This window comes from Myxocyprinus asiaticus, chromosome 7, assembly GCF_019703515.2.
Source record: "Myxocyprinus asiaticus isolate MX2 ecotype Aquarium Trade chromosome 7, UBuf_Myxa_2, whole genome shotgun sequence".
Classification (NCBI taxonomy): domain Eukaryota; kingdom Metazoa; phylum Chordata; class Actinopteri; order Cypriniformes; family Catostomidae; genus Myxocyprinus; species Myxocyprinus asiaticus.
The window spans coordinates 21343214-21369365 of NC_059350.1; the positions used below are offsets into that span (position 1 = coordinate 21343214).

General features: G+C 37.7%; 1 protein-coding gene across 7 annotated transcripts in view; it reads left to right on the forward strand.

Moving 5' to 3' along the window:
* Positions 1 to 538: 538 nt before the first annotated feature.
* LOC127444013 (LIM domain only protein 7-like) overlaps positions 539 to 26152 on the forward strand; it is a 75386-nt gene continuing 49772 nt past the window's right edge. For 6 of the 7 annotated variants that reach the window (XM_051703139.1, XM_051703143.1, XM_051703141.1 and 3 more), the window contains exons 1-12: positions 539 to 843; positions 1018 to 1103; positions 3685 to 3755; positions 3892 to 3961; positions 9023 to 9129; positions 10642 to 10672; positions 14625 to 14738; positions 17432 to 17630; positions 18827 to 18983; positions 23995 to 24024; positions 24587 to 24782; positions 25991 to 26139. In XM_051703139.1, coding sequence (XP_051559099.1) covers positions 1035 to 1103; positions 3685 to 3755; positions 3892 to 3961; positions 9023 to 9129; positions 10642 to 10672; positions 14625 to 14738; positions 17432 to 17630; positions 18827 to 18983; positions 23995 to 24024; positions 24587 to 24782; positions 25991 to 26139 — 1193 coding nt within the window. In that variant the 5' untranslated portion in view covers positions 539 to 843; positions 1018 to 1034. The remainder of the gene's footprint in view (positions 844 to 1017; positions 1104 to 3684; positions 3756 to 3891; positions 3962 to 9022; positions 9130 to 10641; positions 10673 to 14624; positions 14739 to 17431; positions 17631 to 18826; positions 18984 to 23994; positions 24025 to 24586; positions 24783 to 25990; positions 26140 to 26152) is intronic. The other variant, XM_051703140.1, reaches the window with a different exon arrangement.

Below are 26152 nucleotides of genomic sequence, written 5' to 3' on the forward strand. Positions count from 1 at the left end.
GATCAAAATCCCGTCAAAAGTATTGCGGTCACGGATCCAAAATTAAAAAGCGCAGATCAAAATAATTAGCGCAGATCAAAAAATAACAAGCATGAATCAAAAATATATAAACACATTTAAAATGTGCTACAAAAAAAAAAAAAAAAAAAAAAAAAAAACATCAAGTTGGGTTCTGAACTCACGGCTACATTGGTAGAGCTAGTAAAAACATGCATCAAACATCCACACCAACCCAGCCTTGAGTGGCAACCCTAACGTTCTGGCCACCATTCACTTGCATTAATGGACCTGCAGAGCTGAAATATTCTTCTAAATATCTTTGTTTGTGTAAAGTCATACACATCTGGGATGGCATGGAAGTGAGTAAATGAGAGACTTTTGATTTTTGTGTTAACTAACCCTTTAAGGAAATTGGTCTCAGAACAGTACGAACTGCACCTTATTTACATCCTACTTCCATATACAGCCTCTGAAGGCAGCATTTTCCAGCTTTCGGGCGAAGCACTCTGTTTAGCAGCAGGGGGCGTGTGGTATATTTAAACAAGTCATCATCACCAAACATCTTGCACTTGACAAGCTGCTTTCCTCTTCGCCTACCTTCTCACTGCACGGGGACATCTCTCTTCCTGCCTACGATAACAAGAAACAAGTTCGGTGGAAGGAGAGTTATTGGATCTGAATCCAGCAGCTTGCACTGCATTCAAGGTGTGAATTAGTTAAAGACAAGTGTGGTTGTGGTGGAACGCGCACTGGTAGTGGGAAAAAACCTTGCGCTTTCGAATCGAGTCATCTGGGAAGTGAGAACTTAAAAGTAGTTACTGGAAATAAACGTAGCTGAAACAGGTAAGTTTCGGGTTTTAACAACTGGGGAAAGCTTGTGTCTGTCAAAGTGCCACAGGTTTGAAATGTCATGAATCTGTGATATATTTTGGATATTAAATGGAAACATAGTGGTGATGGAAGTTTATATATTTAAAGTTCAAATTTGTTTTTGTTTTGGGTGTGAAATACACACAGGTGTGAGTGTTGCAGTGATGGAGTGGCGTCAACAGTCTGCCGTCAGCTGTGAGCTCGCGTTCCATGAGGCGCAGAGATGGCTCGAGGTAATGACGTCACTATCAAAAGTTGTCCCACCGTGGCCACACAAATGCATGTCCATTACTTGCCTTTAAAAAAGTATTTAAATGTTGCATGACCACAGGCTTGTCTGCAAAGAACATATACGGATTATTTAAGCGAATGCTTTATTAAACAATATAGGTTTCATCATGTGCTTGCAATACATGCATCATCCACTTTAAAGGCTTGTTGTGTTTTCAAAGCAGCTTTAGATAAGCTGACCAATTTGTGGCTGTTTTTCTTTATCAGTTCCAAACCATTTGCAAAGCAGCTAAGCTCCAACAGCTCCATAAAATCCTAAATACCTTGTGTCTATTTTTTATCTAGCCATTATTTTGAATAATGATGTAATGCTTTATTTGTTTTCATTAGTGTGGCTTTTATTGCCCATCATCTTGTGGTTCATCACAAGATATTACTTCATGATCAATAAAATATTTACCCTAGTGCGCTTCCAATGAAGCACTGTGGCAGTACCATGTTACAGTGATGGTATCAGATAGTAATACCATGGTTTTGATGAATGCCATAATACTGAATGCACAGACATTAAATGTATGTGGTATTTACATAACTCAATGTTACTACAAAGAATGGTACATGCCTACAAACACACAAACATGGTATTTCCAAAATATCATGTCCAAAAAACCTTGGTAATACTTTTTGTTGGTGTGAAGCTCTGCATGGTGGATTGTTTCGCTGTTGAAGCATTTTTTTTTTATAGAGCTCACAGGCAATCTAACCACCATTTCCTGAAGACCTGTCACCATCTCATCTGCCACTTTAAAAAAAGCGTTTCTTTTTTGGCTGTTTGTAAATTTGAATATGCAGATTTAAAGCATATTCAAAAGTATGAATAATTCATTTTTTTTTACACTTTGTCAAAACTGTGCAATGTACTTGCTATTTGCACACATTTCTAAACTCAGATTTGCGCATTTTTTAACTCAATTCATGGAATGGTGCGCAGAGCTGTTGCAAGGAATTCTGGGCCCCAGAATTTTATTAGTCTGGGCCCCTTTCATATTAAAACAGTTTAAAATTGTTGTGGGCCCCCCCGGACCTGTGCGGGGCCCACAACACCATCATTAGCTACGGCCCTGATGGTGAGTTGGTGTTAGATCTTTTGAGTTTTAGGATTTAAGAAGCTCTTCCAGGTCTCTGTTGATGTAGACTTTACACAAGCAGCCATTGGTAGAGTAAATTCCCCATGCCCAAACAAGCTGATGATCAGGATGCTGAATTGTGCAGGCACCAGCCATGGATGCTTCAGTGCCCCTTAATCTGAACACAAAGGACCACCAAGCTGTTTGCCACAATTTGCCTGCCAAATGCCCACTCCACCACATGACTGGTACAGTCAGGTGCCTGCTTGGTCGGGCACCTCAGTCTCCAAACATACCATCCTGTATGGGCACAAGGAGGAGGGGTGGGCTTGTTTACAGTATGTTCTAGTAATTTGAGGCCCTGTTTGTCATAGTTTGCTCAATTATAATGTAAGCTTTGCAAAACATAACATCGCATTGCATGGTCATTTGAACCAACGATCAAAAAGATTCAGTATGTCTGGACAGAGATAGTGTGGTTTGAGTAAGAGAGCTGTCATGATTGCATTGATTGATTTGTGACATGTCGTCTGAGGTTTTCAAAGGAGATTGTGGTGTACTTTTTTCTTGTGAATTGTGGAGCAATTGTTGATTTGCTCACAATCTCTTGTTCTGCATATTAAAGGAATAGTTCACCCAAAAATGAAAATTCTCTCATCATACTCACCCTCATGCCATTCCAGAGGTGTATGACATTCTTTCTTCTGCTGAACACAAATCAAGATTTTTTTTTTTAAGAATATCTCAGCTCTGTAGGTCCATACAATACAAGTGAATGGTGGCCAGAACTTTGAAGGTCCAAAAAGCATATAAAGGCAGCATAAATAGAGTAAATGATTCATTTTCATTTTTGGGTGAACTATCTCTTTAAATGACAATGAGCATTGAAAGCAATGATGTGTATAACTGTTGCATGTGATGCGTGTAGAACGAGAATGTGTTTTGAAATATTGTGGAAAGTACTGTAGCACGCTATGATTTTAAGAGGGACTGTGGTTTTCTTGTCTACAGACATCCATTTCATGTAATTACTTATTACACAGTCAACTGTGTGTGTTTCTGACTGGATGGGCCAGAGTTTGTTGGTGTGTGGAGGAGGGGATGCTGTTGCTTTATTTGTTAGAGCTGCAGTGTGAAACCTTTTCGATGTTCAAGTACTTACTCCTATCCTCACTTAATATGTAGAGACAACTACTGTTTAAGAAAAACCATTTGTAGGTTATTTTTCTCAAACTGTAAACACTGTCTCTGTGGCACTTTAAAAATGGCTGTTTGTTTGAGCAGCTCATCTAGCCCATGAGTAAATGATGAGAACATTTTCATTGTTAGGTGAACAATCCCTTTAAACAAGGATATGAGAGAGAATAAAAAATATGTCAGCTTTCAAATAGTGTTGTTACCAATTATATCTCAGTTCCATGTCATGTATGTGATCTGTTGGATTTTTCCTGAACAGGAAGTGACCAGAAATCGTTTTGGAAACAAAACCTTTCGGGAGGCCTTAGAGGATGGGATCCTTCTGTGCGAGTAAGTGCTTTTGAAATAATCCTTTAATTTCTTGGAATATAACACTGGGGCCTCCTCAAAATTTAAAGGATTAATCAATTATCTATATATATATATATATATGATTTTTTTTTATTTTTATTCCATTTGTTTTCAGTCTAATCAACACACTTAAGCCAGGAATCATCAAGAGAGTAAACAGGCTCACCACTCCCATCGCAGGCTTGGTGAGCATATTTTAAATTGAATTTTCAGGAAAACCAGTCTACATATGGATTACCTTATTCGGAAAGCCACAAATAATGACTTCAAAATAAATAAATTCTACCGAATAATAGAAAACATATTTGTTAGAGTGATTATACAATGAGCACAGGGATAGAGCAATATTTTAAAGAAACAATCTAAATTTACAATCCAATGATGAGTCTGTGAAGCCAATATGACTAAAGTGTAAAGTTTATGAATGAAAATATGCAGGGTGTGATTTCAAGTTTAAATCGGATGGCAGCTTTACAGTCTCTGCAGAAATCTGAGCTTGTCGAGTAATGTTAACTAAGGTACTATATCGTACACATTTTCCACTTTTTGAAATATGTTAATGTTAAAGGGTCATGAAACCCCAAAACATGTTTTTTGAAAAGTTAACAGATATGTACAGGTTGCACATCATTGAAAACAGTTGGCTATTTGCCTATGACGTCCATGTTTGATTTCTTGTTTAGTGAGTGTGTTCATAGCCACTTCCAGTTTCACCAGGTGCCGGTCCAGTGACAGATGAAAATGGCATTTTATACAAGATGTTTACAGAACAGGGATTTAAAATATATTGTAGCATCGCAATGAAGACACATGAGGCCGATCTCGTAAGTAGAGCCCGACCGATACCGATTTTAGAGGGGGAAAATTCACCAATTACCGATATGGTGGCCAATATAGTTTTTTTTGAGCTGGAATGAAAACAGACCTTTTCTATGTGGATTGTTCACCAATTTTGCACCAATATGACTATGCAAAGGTACTCAGAAGGCTGCTTTCTTAAATATTTTTATCAAAGAATATTTTACATTTATTATTATACATTGTCAACAAATTCTAGAAATGAACACCTGAGAAAATAAAGAATAAATACAAATAAAATAAATAGCTTAAAAAACATCAGTACTGTATGTTTTGTATTAGTCAGTTGCTGACCATTAAAATATAGAATAAATTAAAATAAATAGCTAAATAAACATCAGTACTGTTTAGTATCAGTCACATGCTGACTATATTAATACTGCCAGTCAATTATTGGCAGGTTGTAAAACAAGAAGCATTTACACCTGCCGAGTCAAGAGATAAACAGCGGCAGCAGTGTTAACCGTATTCTGATATACAAGTTCAGGGGAAACTTTCAATGGTGGAAAACCAGTTTTTTAAATAATATATTTTATAAATGCAACGACTGGAATTGTTCGGTTGAAGGGGGTACCAAACTGTGAATCCTGAACAAAACAGTTTGGTGAATATATGTTTACTCATTAGCTTCCACTCAGCTGACAAGCAATGAAAGTAGTTACGTGGTTAGCTAGTTAGCTATAAGCTCGTTGTCACAGAGTAAAAGATGGACCAGCATTGTGTCTCACCAACTATGTAACCGCTTAGCATGAAATCAACACTCAACAGACACAATCCACCACCGCACTGTTGTCTACTGAGCTGCAAAAAGATGCTCTGATGTTTACCTTTCAATCTGCTACATTACTTACTGCACTGACAAACTATAGCTGGCTAACAGCAAACAGACATGAGTGACATGGTTGTCAGGGACAGGGTTAACGTTATATTAGTTATATTGAAAAGGGAAAATGATGGGGTCATTGTTTATTAACTTTCCAGTATGTATTTCACAAACTAGTTAGCTACTTACCGAGAAGATGCCGCTCAACTCTGCACCGCTTAACTCCGCCCTGTCTGCAGAGCCACCATCAGGTCAGAGTCAGCTCTGTAAACAATGGAGTTGGAGCGCGCTCTGCTGGACAAACTACGTAATGACACCAATTCTAAAGCATTGTTTTCTGCATTATATGTTCTGAAAAATATAATATGATAATATGGCCGACCGATGAATAATAATGCTAGGCCTGGATACAGATTTAGTAAGATAATATTTTAAATTGGACATCAAGGGTCAATAATGTAATAGAAATTCGCTGCTGGACAACAGCCAACAAGTTTTATGAAGTTGCAATTTTTGGTAATGCTTTACTTCTGAGTACACATGCAACTTTAGTCACTTTTTGGTAAGACTTTATAATAAGGTTCAATTCGTAAGAGTGGGCTAGTGCATTTAGTATAATGAACTAACTATTTTTACAGCAATAATCTAGGTTAATGTTTCATTTAAATATACTATTGTTCATTGTTAATTTCTGTTAGTTCATAATATATTGCCTAATGTTCATGTATACAACTTGAAATGTTAAATGTGCTAGCAGAAATGAACATTAATCAAGATGAATAAATGCTGTAATAGTATTGTTGGTTATTATTTCACTTTAGCTATTGCATTAACTAATGTTCACGTATAGATCCTTATTGTAAAGTGTTACCCACAATTTTAAAACTATTTACTTCATACTGTTGGTCAGCTCATCACAGCTGATCTCCTGTCGCTGATAGACCCCTCTCCTATCTCCTCTCATTAATTGTAAACGCTAGTTTTGCGTGGTTTACCGGTACTAACGAAGTATCACAATACCAAAAAAATTTAAATGGTACGATATCATCTTGTTGCTAATTTCAGTACCATATTACAGTATGCTATCATTAGCAAAATGATATGTGATGTGACCAATTTGAGATTAAATCAATGACAATTTGAAAATAAAATAAAATAACCTCTGGATATGGCCAAGTGTGATCATTAAACAGTTGAATGATGTAATTTAATTAAATAATATACAGTCACATGCGCTGCACGCTACAGAATGAACAAAAGGTGCCGCTCTGCTCTGTCATATGATTCCCACACACACACATATACATGGGTGCACGCATGCGCACACAAACGCAACACACTGCTGGTGCTTAATTTTCATGCAGTGTAGAGTATAAACGGCTTTTTTCATTAATGTTTTCATTAATACCGTGAAGCTCTGTTGTGCAGCATTTTATTTTACCCAAAATACAATTGCAATTTTTTGTAAACAAAAAAAAAAAAATATATATATATATTTTTTATTTGATTAAAACTGTATGTATCAGTTTGATTAAACACCATTTGATCATAACATTTAACATGGAATCCAGAAAAATAAAAATGGAAAATGTAAGACTTTGTGCAGTACTTTTAGTCAAGTCATTTTCTGTGTAATTTCATAAAAATCTGAAGATTTGTATTTGTTGATTTATAATACCAACTTAGTATCGATACCGAGGTACCAGGGCTGGTATCGTAACGAAGCCAAAATTTTGTTATCGAAACAACCATAAAACATGCTCATGTTGGTTTCAGCCAAGTCTCTAACAAGTCTCTTCTGGAAGTCTCCCTTCACAGCAACGAAGTCACAATCACACCGTGTGATCTCACTCAGTTTCAATGAGCGTTCATGGGACTGGAAGCAAGCACACCCTCATGTCGCGAAAGCTCTCAGGCGCCATCTTGTACACCTAGCCAATTATGGCACTGATTATGTTTATTGTTAAGGGTAAAGTGTGTTTTATCTCTTTGAGCCATTTTGTCTGGTTTAAAAACAAAACTTGAAGCAACATCATAAATATGAGGTATATGCATAAACTCTGAGTTGTGATTGGTTGTAGAGCACATTAATACGTCATTCGATTCTGAGCACTTCTCCATATTATTCATGTGAAGGAACGCTTCCATCCAATCACTGCGCTGCCACATGCATGATCTCGTATTACAGTGGAGAATTCAAAATTACACGCAGATGTGACAGCGGTTCCTGGCCCAGATATGAGAGCGGACTTTTACACTAAACACTTTGGTGAGATCGGAATCACTCATGAGAATGGGTAACCGCACTTGATGACCAGAGCGAAAATGTTTGTTAGCTGTTTGTTTGAGCTGCATACAGATCATAGAGAGGATAACATGGCGGCTTTTTTAAAAACGTCATGTCAAGTCTCTTTTTGGGTTATTTTACATCGTGCAAAAGTTACCAGGATTTAGGCCTACACGGTTTACCGGCGCTGCATTGTTGTATCATATTCACTCTTCACATTCATACTTTTTTCCCATGATTGATACAGCAAAGTTCCCCAAAACTCTCTTGGCTTTTGTTATCTTTTCATGACCCTTTTTTAAGTCTGAGGTGTGAACGACTGGTGCTGAATTAGGGGGGTTTCATGACACTTTAATGTAAATCTTTTGAGCGAGATATGTTCCTGTGTGCTCCTCAAGCAGATGGGCAGGTAGTGTGAGGTGAGGGAGGGGTGAAGTTCCTGATCAATAAGAGTGATTTCTTTCTTTATCAAAGCGAACGCAAGTCACCTGCAGCGAATAAGCGCAGACTTTTGTGTATGGCTGTCTGGGATATCATTGCGATGATTTCGCTGTAGATAGGAAATATAAGTATAGCAATGATTTTAATGTGCTTTTTATTTGGCTACTTGATTTCCTAAAGGGTGAATCATTAGACTAATTTCACCTACCTTCAGGGCAGCATTAGTTAATTAATTAATCAAAATTGTGATATGGTCATATGTGATTATTAAACTACAAACAGCTGCAATTAAACAAAATCAATAGTCTTCATGTTTTCAGTGCACATCAGAGTAACCGGGTGACGCACTCTTCTGTGTTTGCATGTGGGGCTGATGATATGCCGGCAGGGTTCGGAATGGCATACTCTTAATATTTCTGCCATATAAAGCTATAACGTAGTAAGAGTACATTAACATAGTTATCAAGATATGTATTAAATATCATCAATAAGCTGAAAATATTGAGATATAATTTGTTGCAATATGAGTAAATGATGAGAGAATTATCATTTTTGGGTTAACTATTCCTTTAATATCAATTGGTTCAGGTATGCATATATAAACATTGGACTCATGGTGAAAATGTGTAGGAATGTACACTGAGGATTCCAGTTTTCAATTGTTGACAGAATTTGACACTTGTCTCCCTCAGTTCCCACCCCTTCTCAGTTCAACCAGCCCATCTGCTACCACACAAGCTTGTCTGCCTTTTACCTGTTGCATTATTTCACTGAGTGCTTGAACGTTGAGGATGATGGGGAATTCTGAAGAATAAACATCTAACCTGTCATTCACAGGATAATGTGAATGTGTTTCTCAAGGCATGTGAGAAACTAGGTCTCAACGAAGCTCAGCTCTTCCATCCTGGAGATCTGCAGGATGTGTCCAGCCGCGTGACTGTCAGGTAAGCAGAGAGAAGTGAAAGAGGTGGACATTTTTATTGGTGGTTTGGTTCCGTGTTCATTGTAACATTAAAGTAAATGACTAAGTCATACAGTATGGTACTGCATCTCAGAGAGAGCAGTTTGCCAGCTGAATGTGATGTCAGCATTTCTCTTTTTGATTATTTGTGTGTTCTCTAATAAAGCTTGAATATCTGATCACATACCCATGTGTCTATATTTAAGCAGTATGATCACTGCATTTATTGTTTGTGCAGGTTTAAAGAAAGAAGTCTTATTTGTTACTACTGGAAGAGGGTTCATTTGAATAGTGTTTGTCATCAGATTTCATTTCCATACCAAATGGAAGGCCAGATGGACCCATCATTGAGTCATGTCACACATTATCTGTCCAACAATAAACTCAAACACAGAGACATGACCAACCAAGAGCCATGTTTCATTAAAGATGCCCTATGGAAATATTTTGAATGAAATCTGATAGCATTTAAATGGCAGAGCAGTCAGGCATGACGCATTAACTCGTGATCTGTCATCATGCAAATCAGGGCTGGAGAAAATGTGCCACATTCTTGGCATTAAAACACGTCAATTGCTGGGTCAATGATTGCAACCAACTTCTTTCAGAACATCCAATTACTGGAGGGTTCTCTACTGGGGGATAAAAGTTAAACTCATTCAAAGAGATCTAATAGAGACCTATTTCTGGGACAACTTACTCGAACTGTGTAAATGTGAAATACATTAATTGTTTTAATGGATACAGTATGCTTACAGCTGGATAAATGATACCTTGACTATTAGATTGTGTTTTAAACATTTGTTGTAGTCATTTCATCACATTGCCTGATTTTTAGGTTTCCTTGGGTCCTGACTCAACCCTTCTGAACATAAAATCATGTCCCCACCATTGGCCTTGTAGAGGGGCGAGGGGCACAAGAAGGTGGAGCTGGGGCACCGAATCCTAAATTTAGCCCCATGTGGCTGTTCCTTTTGAAACCATATGGGAAAGCTATAGTGGATCTGAGAGCTATTTTAACTTGCATTCACTCTCGTGGTCCTGTTGACTTAGGGCTCAACTAGATTATATACACACTAACTTAACTTTAAGTGTTGTTTCTTATATCCTGTCTGACTTATTTTTAAGATAACTTGATCCTTTATGTAATCCACTATGTATCTGTTGTTTAAATAGTGGTATTCCTCTGTTAAATTATGTCTGCTAGTCCATAGTGACAAACAGATGGCTCACGTGTCCACTGTCAGCACGCTTTGGGAACAAATTTGTTGTTCTCAAATAGGTTACCGTTTCCTTTTAACCGTTACATTAGTGTCTACAAAGTGTACTTGATGAGTAACCTTCTGTAAAACTTACATGATTGGTGAGGTCCATTTATAGCAATTACTAATTTTAATGTAGGGTATGGGGATATGGATTTAGTTACTGGGACTGTTACTGTAAGTCTGTCAGTGAACATTTGTCACATTTAACCAACCTCTCTCCTTTTGCTCAGGCGTGAAGAGACCAGCAGGAGACTGAAAAATGTAAGTGTTTCTACTTTTAAAAGCTTATAGACTTGTTGTTAATGGTAAACCAACTACAAAAAGTTAAAGTTGTGTATGAATTCAGTCTATGCCACAGGGCTTGTCATTGCTTTGGACTGAATTTGGAATTTGACTTAGTTTGCATACCAAACAGTTTAATATGTGCTGTTATCTCATCAGTTTTCTTCTGAATATGCCAATGCTGTGTCATTTAAAAGTGGATATTTTAAAGCCACAAGAACTGCTTTGCATGCGCTCTATGGTTTAATGACTTAATGCAGGCTGAAATTTCCAAAAAGGAATGGTTTGTTTCATGTAGGAGTGTCAGGGTTCCCACGTGACCTGGAAAACGTGGAATTTTGCAAAGCAGTTTCATGGAAAATTAGAGAAATACCTAAATGTCCTGGAAAATAATTATTTGTCCTGGAAAATATTATTATAACAGTTTGACTGTGTTGCTATCAAGGTTTCCGTTACACGCACAAAATCATGGTAATGATTGGACTCGGAATAGGAGTCAAAATACACAAATTTGTATCGTTTTGTCACTGCCGGTGGCTGCACATGTGAAAAACCATCAACGGTTAAGGGCACTTAGACCCTCATGATTGATTACAGCAGCAGCCAATCGTGTGTTTGGCAGTCGCAGTCCAACCGAGGCAGATTGCTTGATTGGGTACAGCTACAGCCAATTGCGTGCTTGGCTACAGCAGCGCGTGCACAGTGAGAAGCTGCATTCGTGAAACTTCTCATTCATAAACAAACTGAATGACCTGGTACATATACCGACCGACTGAATGAGAGGGGCATGTTCTTCGTTCACTTCAGCATCGGCATGTGAATCTACCTTGTTCATCACATTGAGAAAAGGGCAGAAGAGCTATTAATATGTAAAAGTGACCATAATCTTGGATAAAATGCGACGCTACCACAGACATCCGCGTTTTCATCCTGGGGGCAGTAATCACAGCTGTTGTGGTCTGTTTCGACGTGATGCGCAGTTTTTGAAGAGGTGCAGGTTAGGCTACGGCATAGGCTACGTCGTAACCGCTGTAGCTATGCATAACCTACGCCGTAAATTCAAAGCAGAAGTATAAATCTGCCTTAAGGGGCTTGCACACTAGGGAAAGCTCAAATGGAGCGTTTTGCGCATGGGAGAGCAAAAGGTCAGTTTGGAAGGCATGTATCACAGAGGGAAGAGGCAGTCATGGACAGAGATGGCTATTTAAAATATATCTTAATGACAATGTACCAGCAGACATTGAAACTCTTCTCCAGGCTCCCTCTCCACAACTAATATCATTTTTAGCATGACAGAGAAATATAATAGAGGACAGGGAATAAATACATGCATGTATTTGTTTGTTCGCCATGTTTTTTTCGATTTCACAGTGCAACTAGTCCCGCCTCTCTGTGATTCCCATTGGCCAACGGATGCCTACACCAGAGTGCGTTGCAGCAAAAGTTGAAATGTTTTCAACTTTTGGTCGCATAACGGAGCTTCACTGTCAGAAACCCTTGCGTTTTCCCAAATCAATGCATTCGCAGTGTTCTGACACAGCATAATCTCTAGTGTGTAGGCGCCCTAATGTGGAGAGAAAAGCACCGCTTGACGTTGAGTGTTGATGCCTCGACTCAACTCATGGGAAAAGCACTTTACAATGATGAAAGGACATTATTGAAACTCAAAATTATTATTATTAGGCTATTATTGTTGTCTTTTCTGATAAGTCATGCTCAGCAGTTTAAATGCTGTTGGAAAATGAAACTGTACATCTGCTTTGTTCTTATAATGCTTAAACATTCTACTGAAGTCAGTAGATTTGACATGCAAATTTTAATAAAGGAGAAGGTAAGGACGTTATTGATACTCATTACTATTAGACTATTATTGTTGTCTTTTTGGATGAAAAGTCATGCTCGGCAGTTCACAAACTGAACGGAAATTATAGATGTGCTTTGTTCTTATAGTGCTTAAACACTATAAAGTCTCTTGGCAGATTTCGGTCATGAATATCTCAAAATGATTCAGTGACTCACTCATAGCATACTAGACTTTAATTTGTTGCCACATAGTGGCATCTCCAGAAGTGGTCACTAAACAAATCAATTAATGAAACTGAACAAATTTGTGAAACGGAAGCAAGCAACACAAAAATACCCTACACAGTTGTGCAGATAATTTGCTAAACTTGAATCATTAATATAGCTTAAGTTGGTGCTTTTAGCTTATTCTTTAAAAAAAAAAAATAACCCCAGAAAACATATTTGTGGATCTGTGATTGTCTCCACTTTTTTGACCCTCGAGTTTGCATCCCTGTGAGTTATAAACTTAGACAACGATGACAGATGGACCACTGTTTTTTTTTTTTTTTTTTTTTTTTTTTTTATTAATTCACTCTGGGTTGGTAGTGTGGTGAGTTGGCCTTTATAGCTCGGGATGTTAATTAATTTACAATAATTCAACGATCGGAGACTGTTTATACCGTGGTTACAACATGTAGTATGCGGAAAACACGGAATCTAGTAATAAAAATGGCATTAGCAATAAACAGCAGAATGTCATGGAATATGACATACTGTATTTGGACAAAAATGAATGTTTGAATGTATAATTAATCAAATAAAAATTGTGATGTCCTAATGTGACAAAAAAAAGTGTCTGATTTAGTTGAATGAATAAATAATCTGCAAGTGATGCACATTTCAAAATGAATGTGTAGAGCACCTCAGCACGATCATCATGCGTGCGTGCGTGTGCGTGCGTGTGTGTGTGTGTGTGTGTGAGAGATGACAGAGACAGAGAGCACTCTGAAGTGCACAGCACATACAAACTATGTATTTATTTAATTCAATCATATCTTTACAGGGATTAATAATCTAACACTGGGCCATGGAGCAAACTGCTTATCTGGAGGCAAGGCCATAGCTAGAGGGGTGAAAGGTGGTAATAATTCTATGGGCACACTGGTCCAGGGGGGCCCCACAACAAATTCTAAACTGTATTTTTTAATAAGAAAGGGGCCTAAAGTAATATACTGTACAGTCAGGGGCCCCAGAATACCCAGATACGGCCCTGTCTGGAGGTGAGAAACTACTGTCAAAAACACACAAACGCCAAAATAAAAGCTCTATTTAAATGGAAGCACATGTTTTTGCTTAAAGTTTTTGCAAAAACTTGTTGGGTGCATAAAATGTCCTGGAAAATTGTGGCTTGAAAAGAATGGGAACCCTGAGTGTGTTTGGTGTGGCACTCACAGATTGTTGCTAGATTGTCATAAATGTTTCTCCAATGAGCTTGAGATCATCTCAGATGGTTCTCCATGGCACTCATTATTGTCTGCATTTGTCTATGGTTATACAAAGAAAAATACATTGCATGTGAAAGAGCAGTTTGGAGCACACTGCATCTTCAGGCACAATGCATCTTAGTTATTTCTTGGTAATAAATGCAAGCAAACATGCTAAATGAAAGGAGAGTTATCTTGTTTACAAATACTGATGTCTCCCCTCTTATTTGATTCCTTATAGAATAATACAAATTCACTAAAGACCCAGTTAGGCATCACCAGACCATTGTTGTCTTCAGTGTCTCTTATGTGTGTAATACCACAGTTCTGCTCTGCTGCCTCGTGTGTGTGTGATTGTGTGTGTGTGTGATTGTGTGAGTGAGTGAGTGAGTGAGTGAGAGAGAGAGGGGTCAGAACTTTCTAGATGAAAACGGGGACAATGCTGGGACTCGGCCATTCATTACACAGATACAAGCCAGACAGTAGTCGGGCTAGGCTTTGGGCTCATATTAGAAATAAGAAAGATAATTTAATGCCAAATATAGATGTTAATAAGAAGGAAAGCATATTCAGGAAAACTACGGCTTTATCTGGCAAGTTTTACGTCTGTTTTAAATAAGATTTTGCACATAAAAATATTTTTCTCATCCATTCATGTACAGGTTTTGATCACCATATACTGGTTGGGGAGGAAGGCCCAGGCTGACCCTTTTTACACTGGACCACAGCTAAACCTGAAAGCATTTGAAGGTTTGCTGGGCATAGCATTATCCAAGGTATTTCCATTTGGCTGTGTTTGTTTGTTTTGAGTGTTTGGATTGGATGGTGTGTGTGTGTGTCAGTCGATTACAATTTTTAATCTCAGTTAATCACAGATTTTGAAAGTGCTGAAATCTGACACTATATATACTTGTCAAAATGCATTTTAGGAAAGAAAGCAAAGCAATATGTAGCATTGTTCAAACAAAGCCTTCCACAGTATAAATATTGAAATGCACTAAAATAGCACAAATTCAAGCAACATTAAATGTTTCCCAAAGTCTAAGTTGAAGTTTGTATAATTGAAAGAACTAGTCTCCTTATAGGTTGCATAATCATTGCAATGGGCATTAAGATAACTCTTAAGCCCTCCACAATATGAATCTGCCGGTAGACTGTGACTATCTGCTGTCTTACATTATGAATCATGAGGCCGCTTTCATGATTCGTGTCAGGAACTCCACATGAAAAGCACTTGCAGACAAAAACGTCTCATTCTGCATTTTGGTGATAGTTAAGACTTGATGTGCTTCTGTGGTAATTCAAATGTGCCTTACATAGGCTGTAAAATACTTGATTTCCATCACAAGTCCCATCTGGGCTTGTTTTATACATCAAATAGCACTCCATTTTCTCCATTTTATCACTGAAAAGGAAGCGCTGTTCTGTGTGTGTTTGTAAATGCGTTAATCGCGATTAAGAAAAATTAACGAGCTAAACTTGAATTAATCGCATGCTTTAACATGTTAATTCTGACAGTTCTAGTATTTTTTTTTTTTGTTTTTTTTTGCTTTTGTTTTTGTATTTGTTTTATGTAAAATATTTTATCTATAATTTTTAAAGCCTTTAAAAATATTGCGATATCCAATTATATCGTAACCCCCCCTGCCGAGGGTTGTTGAATATTTTTGCTTTATAGATTCTGCTTTAAAAATTAATTTATTGAAACACAAACTTAATCAAAAGATATTTCTAAATTCAATTTGCACTTTAAACGAAAAAAGCAATTAAAATAACTAAGTAATCAAAAAATCTTAAATAACCACCTCCCTAAATCCAAACATTTACCATCTCCAGCAGCCTCATTTGCCATCATGCAAGTATTAATCTCCGACAACAGGTGGAAAATTACTAATGGCCTAAAAATTAAATACTAAAGATAAATATAATTATAATAGTAATAATATAAAATAAATAAACCATTACCTATAGAAAGTTTAACACAACCCACATAATTTCTACTTTCAAAATGGCTAAAACTGTTTGTTACTTCACTTAGTCTGTGCTTAAATGAATAGAAACACACACATTTCCTTCTGTTCCCAAAATAATGCTGCCAAACGTGTGTTCTTATCAAATGTGTGTTTGTATTGCGTTACTGTATGTTAATACAGTTAATGCTGTCTAAAGGATATAAAATAGAACTCAATTTTAGGTTCAAGGTAAAGGTGGTCTTTTATGGTTTAATCACTTTTGTCTTTGTTTCTATAATACATATACAATACATTTGAGCAAACCTGCTGAGTTGTGTTCACAATGCATGTTGTTTTTTTGTTTTTTCCCTTTTTCTCCCCAATGTGGAATGCCCAATTCCCATTGTGCTCTAAGTCCTCGTGGTGGCGTAGTGACTCGCCTCAATCCAGGTGGCGGAGGACGAATCTCAGTTCCTCCCGTCTGAGACCGTCAACTCATGCATCATATCACGTGGCTTGTCGAGCGCGTTACCGCGGAGAATAAATGTAAACTCGACACTATTCTTACAAACAGTTTCAGATGACTGAAACATAGAAGAAACAGTGATAACTCTTTACATGATCGTGTTCCACGAGAAGCTTCCGCTGCACGCCTCTGAACAAACAGTGTATCGGACACAGGCATTGATGGGTTTTCATTTGTCTGTTCTTAAAAATCTAATAAAGTGTGTTTCTTCAAGTGTGTCTTTGTGTTTAACAGCAGTTCTTGTCATGTGTTACTCCGAGACATCTTACAGGTTGCAAACGTACCCGCTCATGAAATACCTGCATTTTTTTTTTTTTTTGGCTTGCGAATAAGGAACTGAATTCAGCCTAGTCACATTTGGCGGATGGTGGATGCAAATATCACACCCTGGGCTACTGTTTAATATAAATGCCGACTTCCCAGATCAATGTTTTGCCATTTACCGATATTGTCGATCACCTTCTGTCAATGAGTGTCATTGGTGTGGCAATTGTGTGTTTGTTTTGTGTCTTGGTTTTATTTTTTTGTTTCGAATTGTTTTATTTTGTTACTGAACGATAACTGAATACTGAATGATATTCTTGGATGGCCCATTTAAACTGTTAAATTCCTGAATTATGTGCTCTTGTGTATTGTAATAGATCCAAAAGACCAACGAGCCCCTTTCCTTTCAAATTAATTACATTATTCAAACTGTGGGCTGTTTCATTTGAGTCCCTTGCAATTTGGACACCCTCTGTGTTCTCAGTAAGGACGTCGTGCAGATCCAGAACTCCTCTTTAATTTTGGCCACTGATAAAATGAATCACTCGGGCGTAACTCTGTGGTAATGGTCCTTGATTAGTAATTATCGATGCACTGACCAACATATCCCTCCGTGTGTATGTCAGTTCTAAGGTCAGTGAAATGAAAGACCACTGTAAGAGTCCACTGGAGCTCAAGTCTATTCACTAAAACACGCTTGTTTGCCTCTTTGTTCATCATATGTTAGGCTCTAGAGGAGTCTGTGCACTGTAAGTCGAGTGTAAGGGACAGTGGCTACGCAGAGGGCTGGTTCTCTGACAGGGAGGATCTGTTCAGTCTGAAGCAGCAGGGCTACAGGAGAGAAGACTCCGTTGAGAGCCTGGACTCGGTGGAGTCACGCACACTCAGTTTTGCATCAGACAGCACTCTCAGAGCTGGCAGTGAAGGCAAGAGTGCATGTTTGATTATTTCTTTTTACTAATTGGTTCAGTTATGTTTTATGTTTTTTTTTTTTTTTTTTTTTTTTTTTAAATCAGTTTCGTTGGGGATATTTTATTAACAAAATTTTGTCCTGTCAATGTTGTTGTACTTGTCACATGCTCTACACTGGTAAGTTTTGTGTGTAGGCTGCTTTCTTATGGCTGATCAGTCTGTAGTGGTAATAATCAGCAGGTACCTGGTGATACGGTATTATATTGATATTTGGATCACCATACAATAATGTTTTGTATATTATGTTTATCTTGTTTTTTATGTGTATTGATATATAAAAAAAAAAAACTGTGCTTATATTGTGCTTTTTTTATTATCATCGTTTTTATACTCATTTCTCTTTCATCTTAATTGGACTTTGGTGCTTTACACAACAACTGAATTTCCTGCTTCATCATCGGGCCATAGAAATAGCATAAAGCAGTAAAAAAAAAACGAAAAAAAAAAAAAACAGTAACATGGGGGAATATCATACCTTTTGAAGGATCTGTATGGACATTCTAATGAAACAAGTTCAGAATACCTGTATATTTTTGGCTCATTCCGAGTTTGCATTTGGTCAAATAGAAAGTGTTTGTTGACCTAATGTCTCACATGTTTCGTTGACTCACTAACTTTGAGTTGAGGTCGATCATTTTTTTTTTTTTTCCTCTCTGAAAATATTAATGGGAAAAATTTTACTAAATATATATAAGAATATTAATACAGCATTGTGGGGTAAAATATCACAAGGCTTTAAAATGTATTTTTTTTACTCCACTTTTAGAGAGCATAAGCTTTTCAATGGGCATGACATGGTCACTTTACCTAAAACAAATAAAATCGACAAATGTTTTACTTCAGTGTATATACCGTTATTTACTTTGTCGCCATACTGTCGCTTGGATTTCTGACTTCGATACTGCATCTCTCAAATAATTGGTAATGAAAATTCAGCACCCAGACCCTGTCCCTTCACCCCTTCCATTCACTTAAGTGTGACATTCCCAATCGTTCCACACCCATTTGGTAATGCACAGAGCTGATGCCAAGTGAAGTAAGGCATGTACCAAAAGAGGGACTGCAATACTCCGTGAAAGGCAAAGCATTTGTTCACAGTACTCAGTGTTTCTCTGTTTGTGATTTCTTCCTCACATCTCCACTCTCCTAGGTTGCTTTAGTGACGCAGAAGCAGAACATTGCTTCAGGATGGCTGATGGCAGTAAGAGTGATTTCCAAAACAGAGAGAGGATGCACATCCCGTCTGCTCTGAGAAAGAAGAGGGTGGAGCACCAGGAGGGCAGGGGTTGTACAGGTCCCCTTGTTAGGTATGAAACTCTCTCTCCTGTCTCACTTTGCTTTGAAAACTGACTTTGCATAAAAATGTTGGATGATCAGTTTTGCTAAGCTTTTTAAATGGGTCATATCATAAATATAATTGTATACATTTCCCTGAGGTCCTCATAATTTTATAGAATTAAACAAGAAGGTTTTTGTGACAAACTTGAAGCCTTCTCCGTAAACACACTTTTTGTGTGTGAAATGAGTAACAAAGGTTACTTGTAGGTATTGCTGTCGGGTCCAAAGTAGATTCTGCTGCTCCTTTCACTGCCGCAACATCTTTGCAAAGTTTGTATTACATTTTGACATGTTCATTGCTGTACTGAAATGATCAGAAACTTCAGGCACTCTTTCCTACGGATGTGCAGGAGTAGCAGGTGCTACACACGCAGTACAATGTATGGAAAACATCTCCCACATATTACACTTGTCATTACAAACTGGAATAATAACAGCATCTTGTTCAGGGACAGGACTCCCAAAACATTCTTAAGAATAAAATGTTTCCTAACTACTATTTTCTTCTAATTTAAGAAACAAATTCAGAATAGCTTGTTTCGGGGGCCTGGGTATATAAAAGAATTAATTTTTGAAAATTACGCAACTAATAACACCGTATTTATAAGGAATTTTTCTACCAACAGAGCAATTCAAGCTTGAAGTGCCATCTCTGTTTTTCTGTGAGTCTCAGTCAGCAGGGGGCAGTAACTGCTGCTCTAGCACTACAGGCACAGCACAGCTGTACAGACAACAAACCAACAGCTGTTTAAAGACAACTTGAGTGCAGTGGTCTTGATGCATTTTTTAAAACTACATTTAACTTTACACAGCGTCCTAAAAATGTGACGATTATGGCTGGAGGTGATAAAAACCAGTGAAAATCATATTGGATGACCCCATAACCAGACCTTTAGGTAGATGACATAATGCTGACACATAACTGCTGATAGTAAATGTGATCAAATTTGCTTTTATAATGTTTGTTTTCTGATATTTTGGAAAATATTGAAAAAGAAAAATGTTTTCCTTACCTGTTTGTGACGTGCTGGACAGAAAAATATCAAAATGGAGGTCCCTGGTATTTGGGGTATATTTACAGATAGAAGTCTAATGCTTTTTTTGTTCAAGCTGTTTTTGCTTAATTTTCTTCTTATTGTAAATAGTCTTTTTTTTTTTTTTTCTTTCTGGTTTTTATCTATTTTGTTTATATTTTCTGGCTGTCGTGGTTCTTTTTTTGTACAATAAACAGCATGTGGCAATTTTAAGCAATTAGGTTAAGCATTGGATCTGTCAATAATTTGTTGTAGCAATAATAATAAAAATAATAACGACAACAATTCAGTACTCAGTCACTTAAGACGGTTTTTTGGGGGCCCCAAAAATAACTGTTTCCTGTGTCACAATAAGCAATAAAGTAAAATCCTGCTCTTAAGTCTCCCTGGGCAGATTGACAAACTCCGTTGTAAAATGGATCACTGTGGACTGTAGGCCCATGACAGGCTTATGTTCAATGATTTATATTGATTTCTAAAATAACTTTTTGTATTGTCTAATAATGCTTTACTCATCTGCCACAATAATGTAATATCTGACATTATGTTGTTATAATATTATTATATTTATTAATATATTTATAATTATTTTGATTTATATATTGAATTATATTTATTTGGAGGACCTTTTTCAGCAAATAATGATGTGATCAATTTCATCAGTTGGCATATCATGTTAATTCAATTAAAAATTCTGTAAAAATAAAAAGTCGGTTGACAGCCCTAGTTTGAAATATATGTCCGTTTTGGACTGAGGAGGGAGTTTTGAGTTGAAATTGGAGTTTATTTATATCAAACGCTTATTTCAAAACAGAAATTTTTTTTTACAGAAAATTTTTTTTTTTCCATGATATGACCCTTTACAGGAATACTTAATTGTCTTTTAGTCACTTCATTGTTACAATGTCATAGAGTTTAGTTAGAGCACATCTATTGTGCAATGTTTTTTTTTTTTTTTTAGTCTGTCCACCTCATCTTTTGACTGTAGTGAAACTGGGAGGGGCTTATGCTATGACCTCCCTCCTGCTTCTGCCTTACTCCAATGGGCAAGCAGTTACCAGAGTGACAGTGACTCTGACTTGGACCGCCCTGAACCAGACCTCAAGCAGGACGACCTAGCCAGTCGCAGATTTCGCTCTGTAAACTGCATAGCACCCATGAACTTTTCAATCCCTTCAAAACCCAGAGGTCCCAAGGTGACCCCTATGGGGATCCCAAGTACTGGGAAGTCATGTCTCACCTTGTCAGATGCCTCAAGGCTGGCTGCAATGCCACCCCAGAGATCAAACCAGAGGTCAGAGTTTAGAGAGTGTTTCATGCAGTGACTGTGTCTGCAGTGGTGCCCTAATATTTTTGCTTTTGTTACATCCAACTGCTTATTAATTGTGTTCCTCAATGGCAACTTCTCTCTGTTGTGATTAAACCAGCTTATTCATTTAGAAGCTGTGCTTTGGTTTTCCGAAACTGAAGCTCTACTCTGGTAGAACTTATTGGAAGAGTATGGAACTACTTAGAGCGATCCTTCGGTTTCAGAATACTTGTCACCCAGTGAGTCTTCTAACAGTGGTTGATGTTTCTGTGCATTCCACTAACTTCCACTAACTAAGACAGTGTTTCCTACAGAATTCTGTTTATGCAGCAGGGGGTTCCCCCAGAATTGGTCTTAAGTACATGATAAACAAACATTCAATAGCGGAGCAGTGCAGGAAACACTGGTACAAGGAGTGCCTAACAGGTTAACACATTTTTGCATGCGTGTGCTGCTTCGAGATATAGAGCACTACTGAGCTCATCCTGTTGTTTTGGATGCATTTATTCTCATACGGATGGCTCTCTCTTGGAAAGCAGTGTGTTGTCCTCCCTCTCCTCTGAAAATGGGCAGAGGGACTCTGAAACGGGCACTTTGGAGGAAGAGTTTCTTCATCGAGCACTGAATGATGGCATGAGTGACTCTGATGAGGACCGAGGAAATGCTGATCCTGTGCTGGACGACGTTTACGCACGACGGGTGCTTCTATCTGAACATCAGACCTCCATCAATGCTGATTCGGACAAGTTCCTGCCCAAATACTGGACCCCTGAGGAAGATCTACATGTCAGAAAGATCAGGCTAGGGTCCCAGCACAGACCATGGTACAAGAAGCTGCAGGGCTTCAGGTTTGTCTCATCGGAAGAGAGACTAATTTGTTTGACAGAGATTAAGTCTATTCTAAAACAAGTAGGAAACCATTGTGGAGCATCACATTTTTTAGTACAATGATTTTAGTCCAGATCAAACTGTAATTGTTTTAATAGATATTTCAAAATCTTGCAAATAATCTTAAAAATTGTCACATGTATCTGTGCTTGTTGTCAGCATTATACATCAGTACTTTAATCCAATATCATTCCTTATACATATTCTTTTTCTTTGTTCCTTTTAAAATGTCCCTGTCTTTCCCTCTTCCTCTGCTTTTGCTTCCTCCTCACTTTATCTCTCCTGTATATAGCCGAAAGACATCTGATTCGTCTGAGGATGACTCGGATTTTGACATCACTCCTTGGCTAGTTGAACCTGCACAAACCTTCTCAACTGATCCCAGTTCCCCACACTCCTTTTGAGACTCGGTCCCATACACACCCCACACTCATTTTTAAGACCTTGAAATTCATACTTTGTGCAGTAGCACATTTTATGATTAAATATGAAATGTTTCATTTCTGCATCAATCAACACCCTGTCAGGCTGTTCAATCTGTTTGCAATTTAGTTAGTGGCGCAGAAATTACACACTTCACTTTTTAACATGAGCCATAGAAATTTGAAGAAGGATATTGTAACACTAATTAAATGCAGATAATGCTTGTATGAAAAGTTTTAAGACCATAAATAATCAGTGAAATGGTAACAACTCTGTTCTTTTTGTTAAAGCCTTGGTTTGGAACAAATTGATTAAGCAGCATTTTAGCAAGTACAAGCAATTTATACAGCAGATACTATGCATGTTTGCACTAAAAACGTTTGCTTCCTTTATAGTGGAGCTTGATTTAAGCCTAATCTAGCTGTTGTTGCCATGTTGAGCGTATAACATTTTCCTAATATGGGAACATCCAACCAATCTCAGAGCCTGATCCATTAATTTCAGTGTTTGACCCCTACGGCCCAACCACATTTATGCACAGGTTTGAAATGAATTGGGCTCAAGCTGTGTATGATTCATGTGAAAATGACCTGAGCAGGTCCACTTCTATCATTACATTTTATTAGCTACAAGCGAAATACCTCCAGTATATCTGGGGTAAAGCCCTTTCTGTGTGCCTTACTGAATCTGATTTTTGGCGACAAAAGAGGATTATGGTTTTACTTTGCTGTTTTTATAAATGTGTAACAAATTCAGTTTGTTTCAATTTCTGAACAAGTTTGAAGTTCCTCATGTTACATTATTTGTTGTGCTTCTCTGGCATGTCGCAGTCTGATGTCAAGCAATTGCATCACTGAAATGTGAACTTGCATTAACTTCTGTGGGTCAATAAATATACCAGCTCAGAAACACATCATTTGTGTGAATGACTCACCCACTTGCCAGCTGGACTTCTGTATGTCCTGTAAATATTATTACACATGGACATGAAGGTATACTCTGTCTAAAGAACCATCACAGAAACCAGTTAAAAAAATTATTTTAAACCAGCAAGGGCAGTCCTGAAAAGTTAAGTTTATTTTTTTATTTTGTATTTTTTATTTTTTTTTTCATGCTGTGAGCTTTAATGTTCTTTTGTCTTTTGTTCAAATGTCTTTACTATTTCATTCTTAAAGTAATGCTCTGGAGATATTATATGTATTTTCTTAAAACACTAGTCAAAGTGGTCTCTGTTAGTTTAGTTAATCCTCTCTTCCTCTGTAGGAAATCTATACCTTACTATAAAGACTTTGAATTTTACAATTGAATATTTCTGTGGTTTCCTAGATTGCCCATAAGACGATCCCGTTACATTGGGTGAGTTGAGGGTTTTTGATGTTGCTTCACAGGTGGCCTAGTCATCGTGTGCTTGTGAAAAGCTGCTTCACTTTTGCGTTTGTGATTTCATGATGTGGGCTTTATATCTTAAATATTCCTCAAGTTAGTTCATCCTAATGAAAGTTACAGAATGGAATCTCTATAATCATGTAACATTTTTCAAAGTGCTGGATGCTACATTGCATTGCCTCGCTTGTAGTGTCACCTGCTGTGCATTAGCTTATCTGTTTGTTTATTATTCCTACAGCATTTTTCAAAAGGTATTTTCATGTGAGCAATGTGTAAGCAAATTGGGATTGCTTATCGGACTTGTGTGTTTGAGTTTCTGCTGGTTAAGGCCTATCTCTGTTTGCTTTTTCGCTGCTGGTTGCAGTCTTGGCTTTATGTCGCAGCTCAAGCAGGGACAGGTACAGTATCAGGTCTCATTTAACCTCTAGATGTCAGTACAACACAATTATACATGCAACTGAAAATGGCAATGGTTCATAGCTTTTGGTCTTGTGTATAGAGATGTTCTTAACTCTGTTTCACCACTCAACAGGAGCAAATCAATGGGTGACATTGCACTAGAGCCCATACCACAGGAATCTGACAACTGCTCCAACTTGGACCTACTGGGGTCACGACATGTTCACCAGAGATCTGTTGGGGAGCTGACCCCCATGCAGGGGGTTCAACAGGAGCAGTTACAGGGCATCCGAGTCAGAATGAAGGAAAATGAAGCCAAGTGGCACGAAGTGAGTTTCACTTGTTCAACACAATTTGTCACAGTGGCAGAAATACATGGTTTTACCCAACAAATTCTGTTTTTCATTAGGTTAAAGTCGACACGAAAAGGAAGTTGTGACCAACTTCCATATTGTGACGTATTTCCGAGTGAAACGGCTTATCGAACGAGAAAAAACATCTGCGAATTTGCCGTTATTCCTCCTCATTTGAAATGTAAATTCAAGCCAGCTGGCCTGTAACCTTTTCATCTCTGCATTAGCTGCTTTGACTACAAGTTTGTTTATACTCTTTAAGGGGCAGGGTTAAAACTGACTACCACTTGCATACGTCATCAGAGAGGAGTCAGCCATTTCACCGGAAGAGCAAGTTATGATATTTTGATTAAAGATTATGAGGTCATTTCTTTTTATATGTAAAAGCATATTTGCATCACTGAATCGTTCATAATAAGACCAGTAAAATGCATTAATAAAATAAATAGGGTCAATTTTGATTTCATGCTGACTTTAAATGTAATGTGTATAATTACAGAACCACTAGCTGCTCCAAACAAAATTACAAAATAATGAACAAGTTTCAAAAACTCCCCCGTGTCTGCAATTGTTTTGGACAGGTAGTCCAGCCCCAAGCTTATGCCACTGGTTAAACCAATGTCGTTATATCCGGTCCAGTTGGCCCACTCAGACAAACAGATTGCAGTTCTGTTTGATATTGCTAATTGTCAGAAATTGCACACTCAAAATGCTTGGTAAGCGATGTTAGCCATTTCACTGATTTTGCCAGACTTTTGGTCACTAATGTCAGCAAACCTGAATACTCTAAAATAACGAGTGCCTCAAAGTCCTCTGATTAGCCCAACAGTAGCGTCACATGCTCAGACTGTCTTTTGTTGTTTAGAGAGCCCAGGGCTGTCACAGAGACAGTTGTGATTTCTCAGAACACCCATTTAAGTAATATCTGTTAGATAGTAGACAACATGTTCTGTGTGTTATTTTATAATACATTTCCCAAGATGTTTGTGTTTGTTGCTATTTCTGGATTGTCACTGTAGGGGGCCCTGAGTTAATCAAATGTTTTATTTTAGTTGACCACATTAATATTTCATTTGCCCATCTTCTGGGTCATTCTCACACATTACACAAATGCTATATTTTGGAAGATCCTTTTTTCCCATTCCTGTATTGTCTTATCAGTCAATTTTCACCTGTCATTTTAGGACCTGAGTAGGTGGAAGAGCCGTCGACGGAGCACAAACTCTGACCTCCACAGGAAGCGAGAGGAGAGGGAGCAAATTGAGCTCAGTACCAGCTGGGGAGGGACCAGTGCTGTCAAGACTGCACAGCTCTTTGGGGTGCCAGAGGAGAGGTAATGTGTTTTC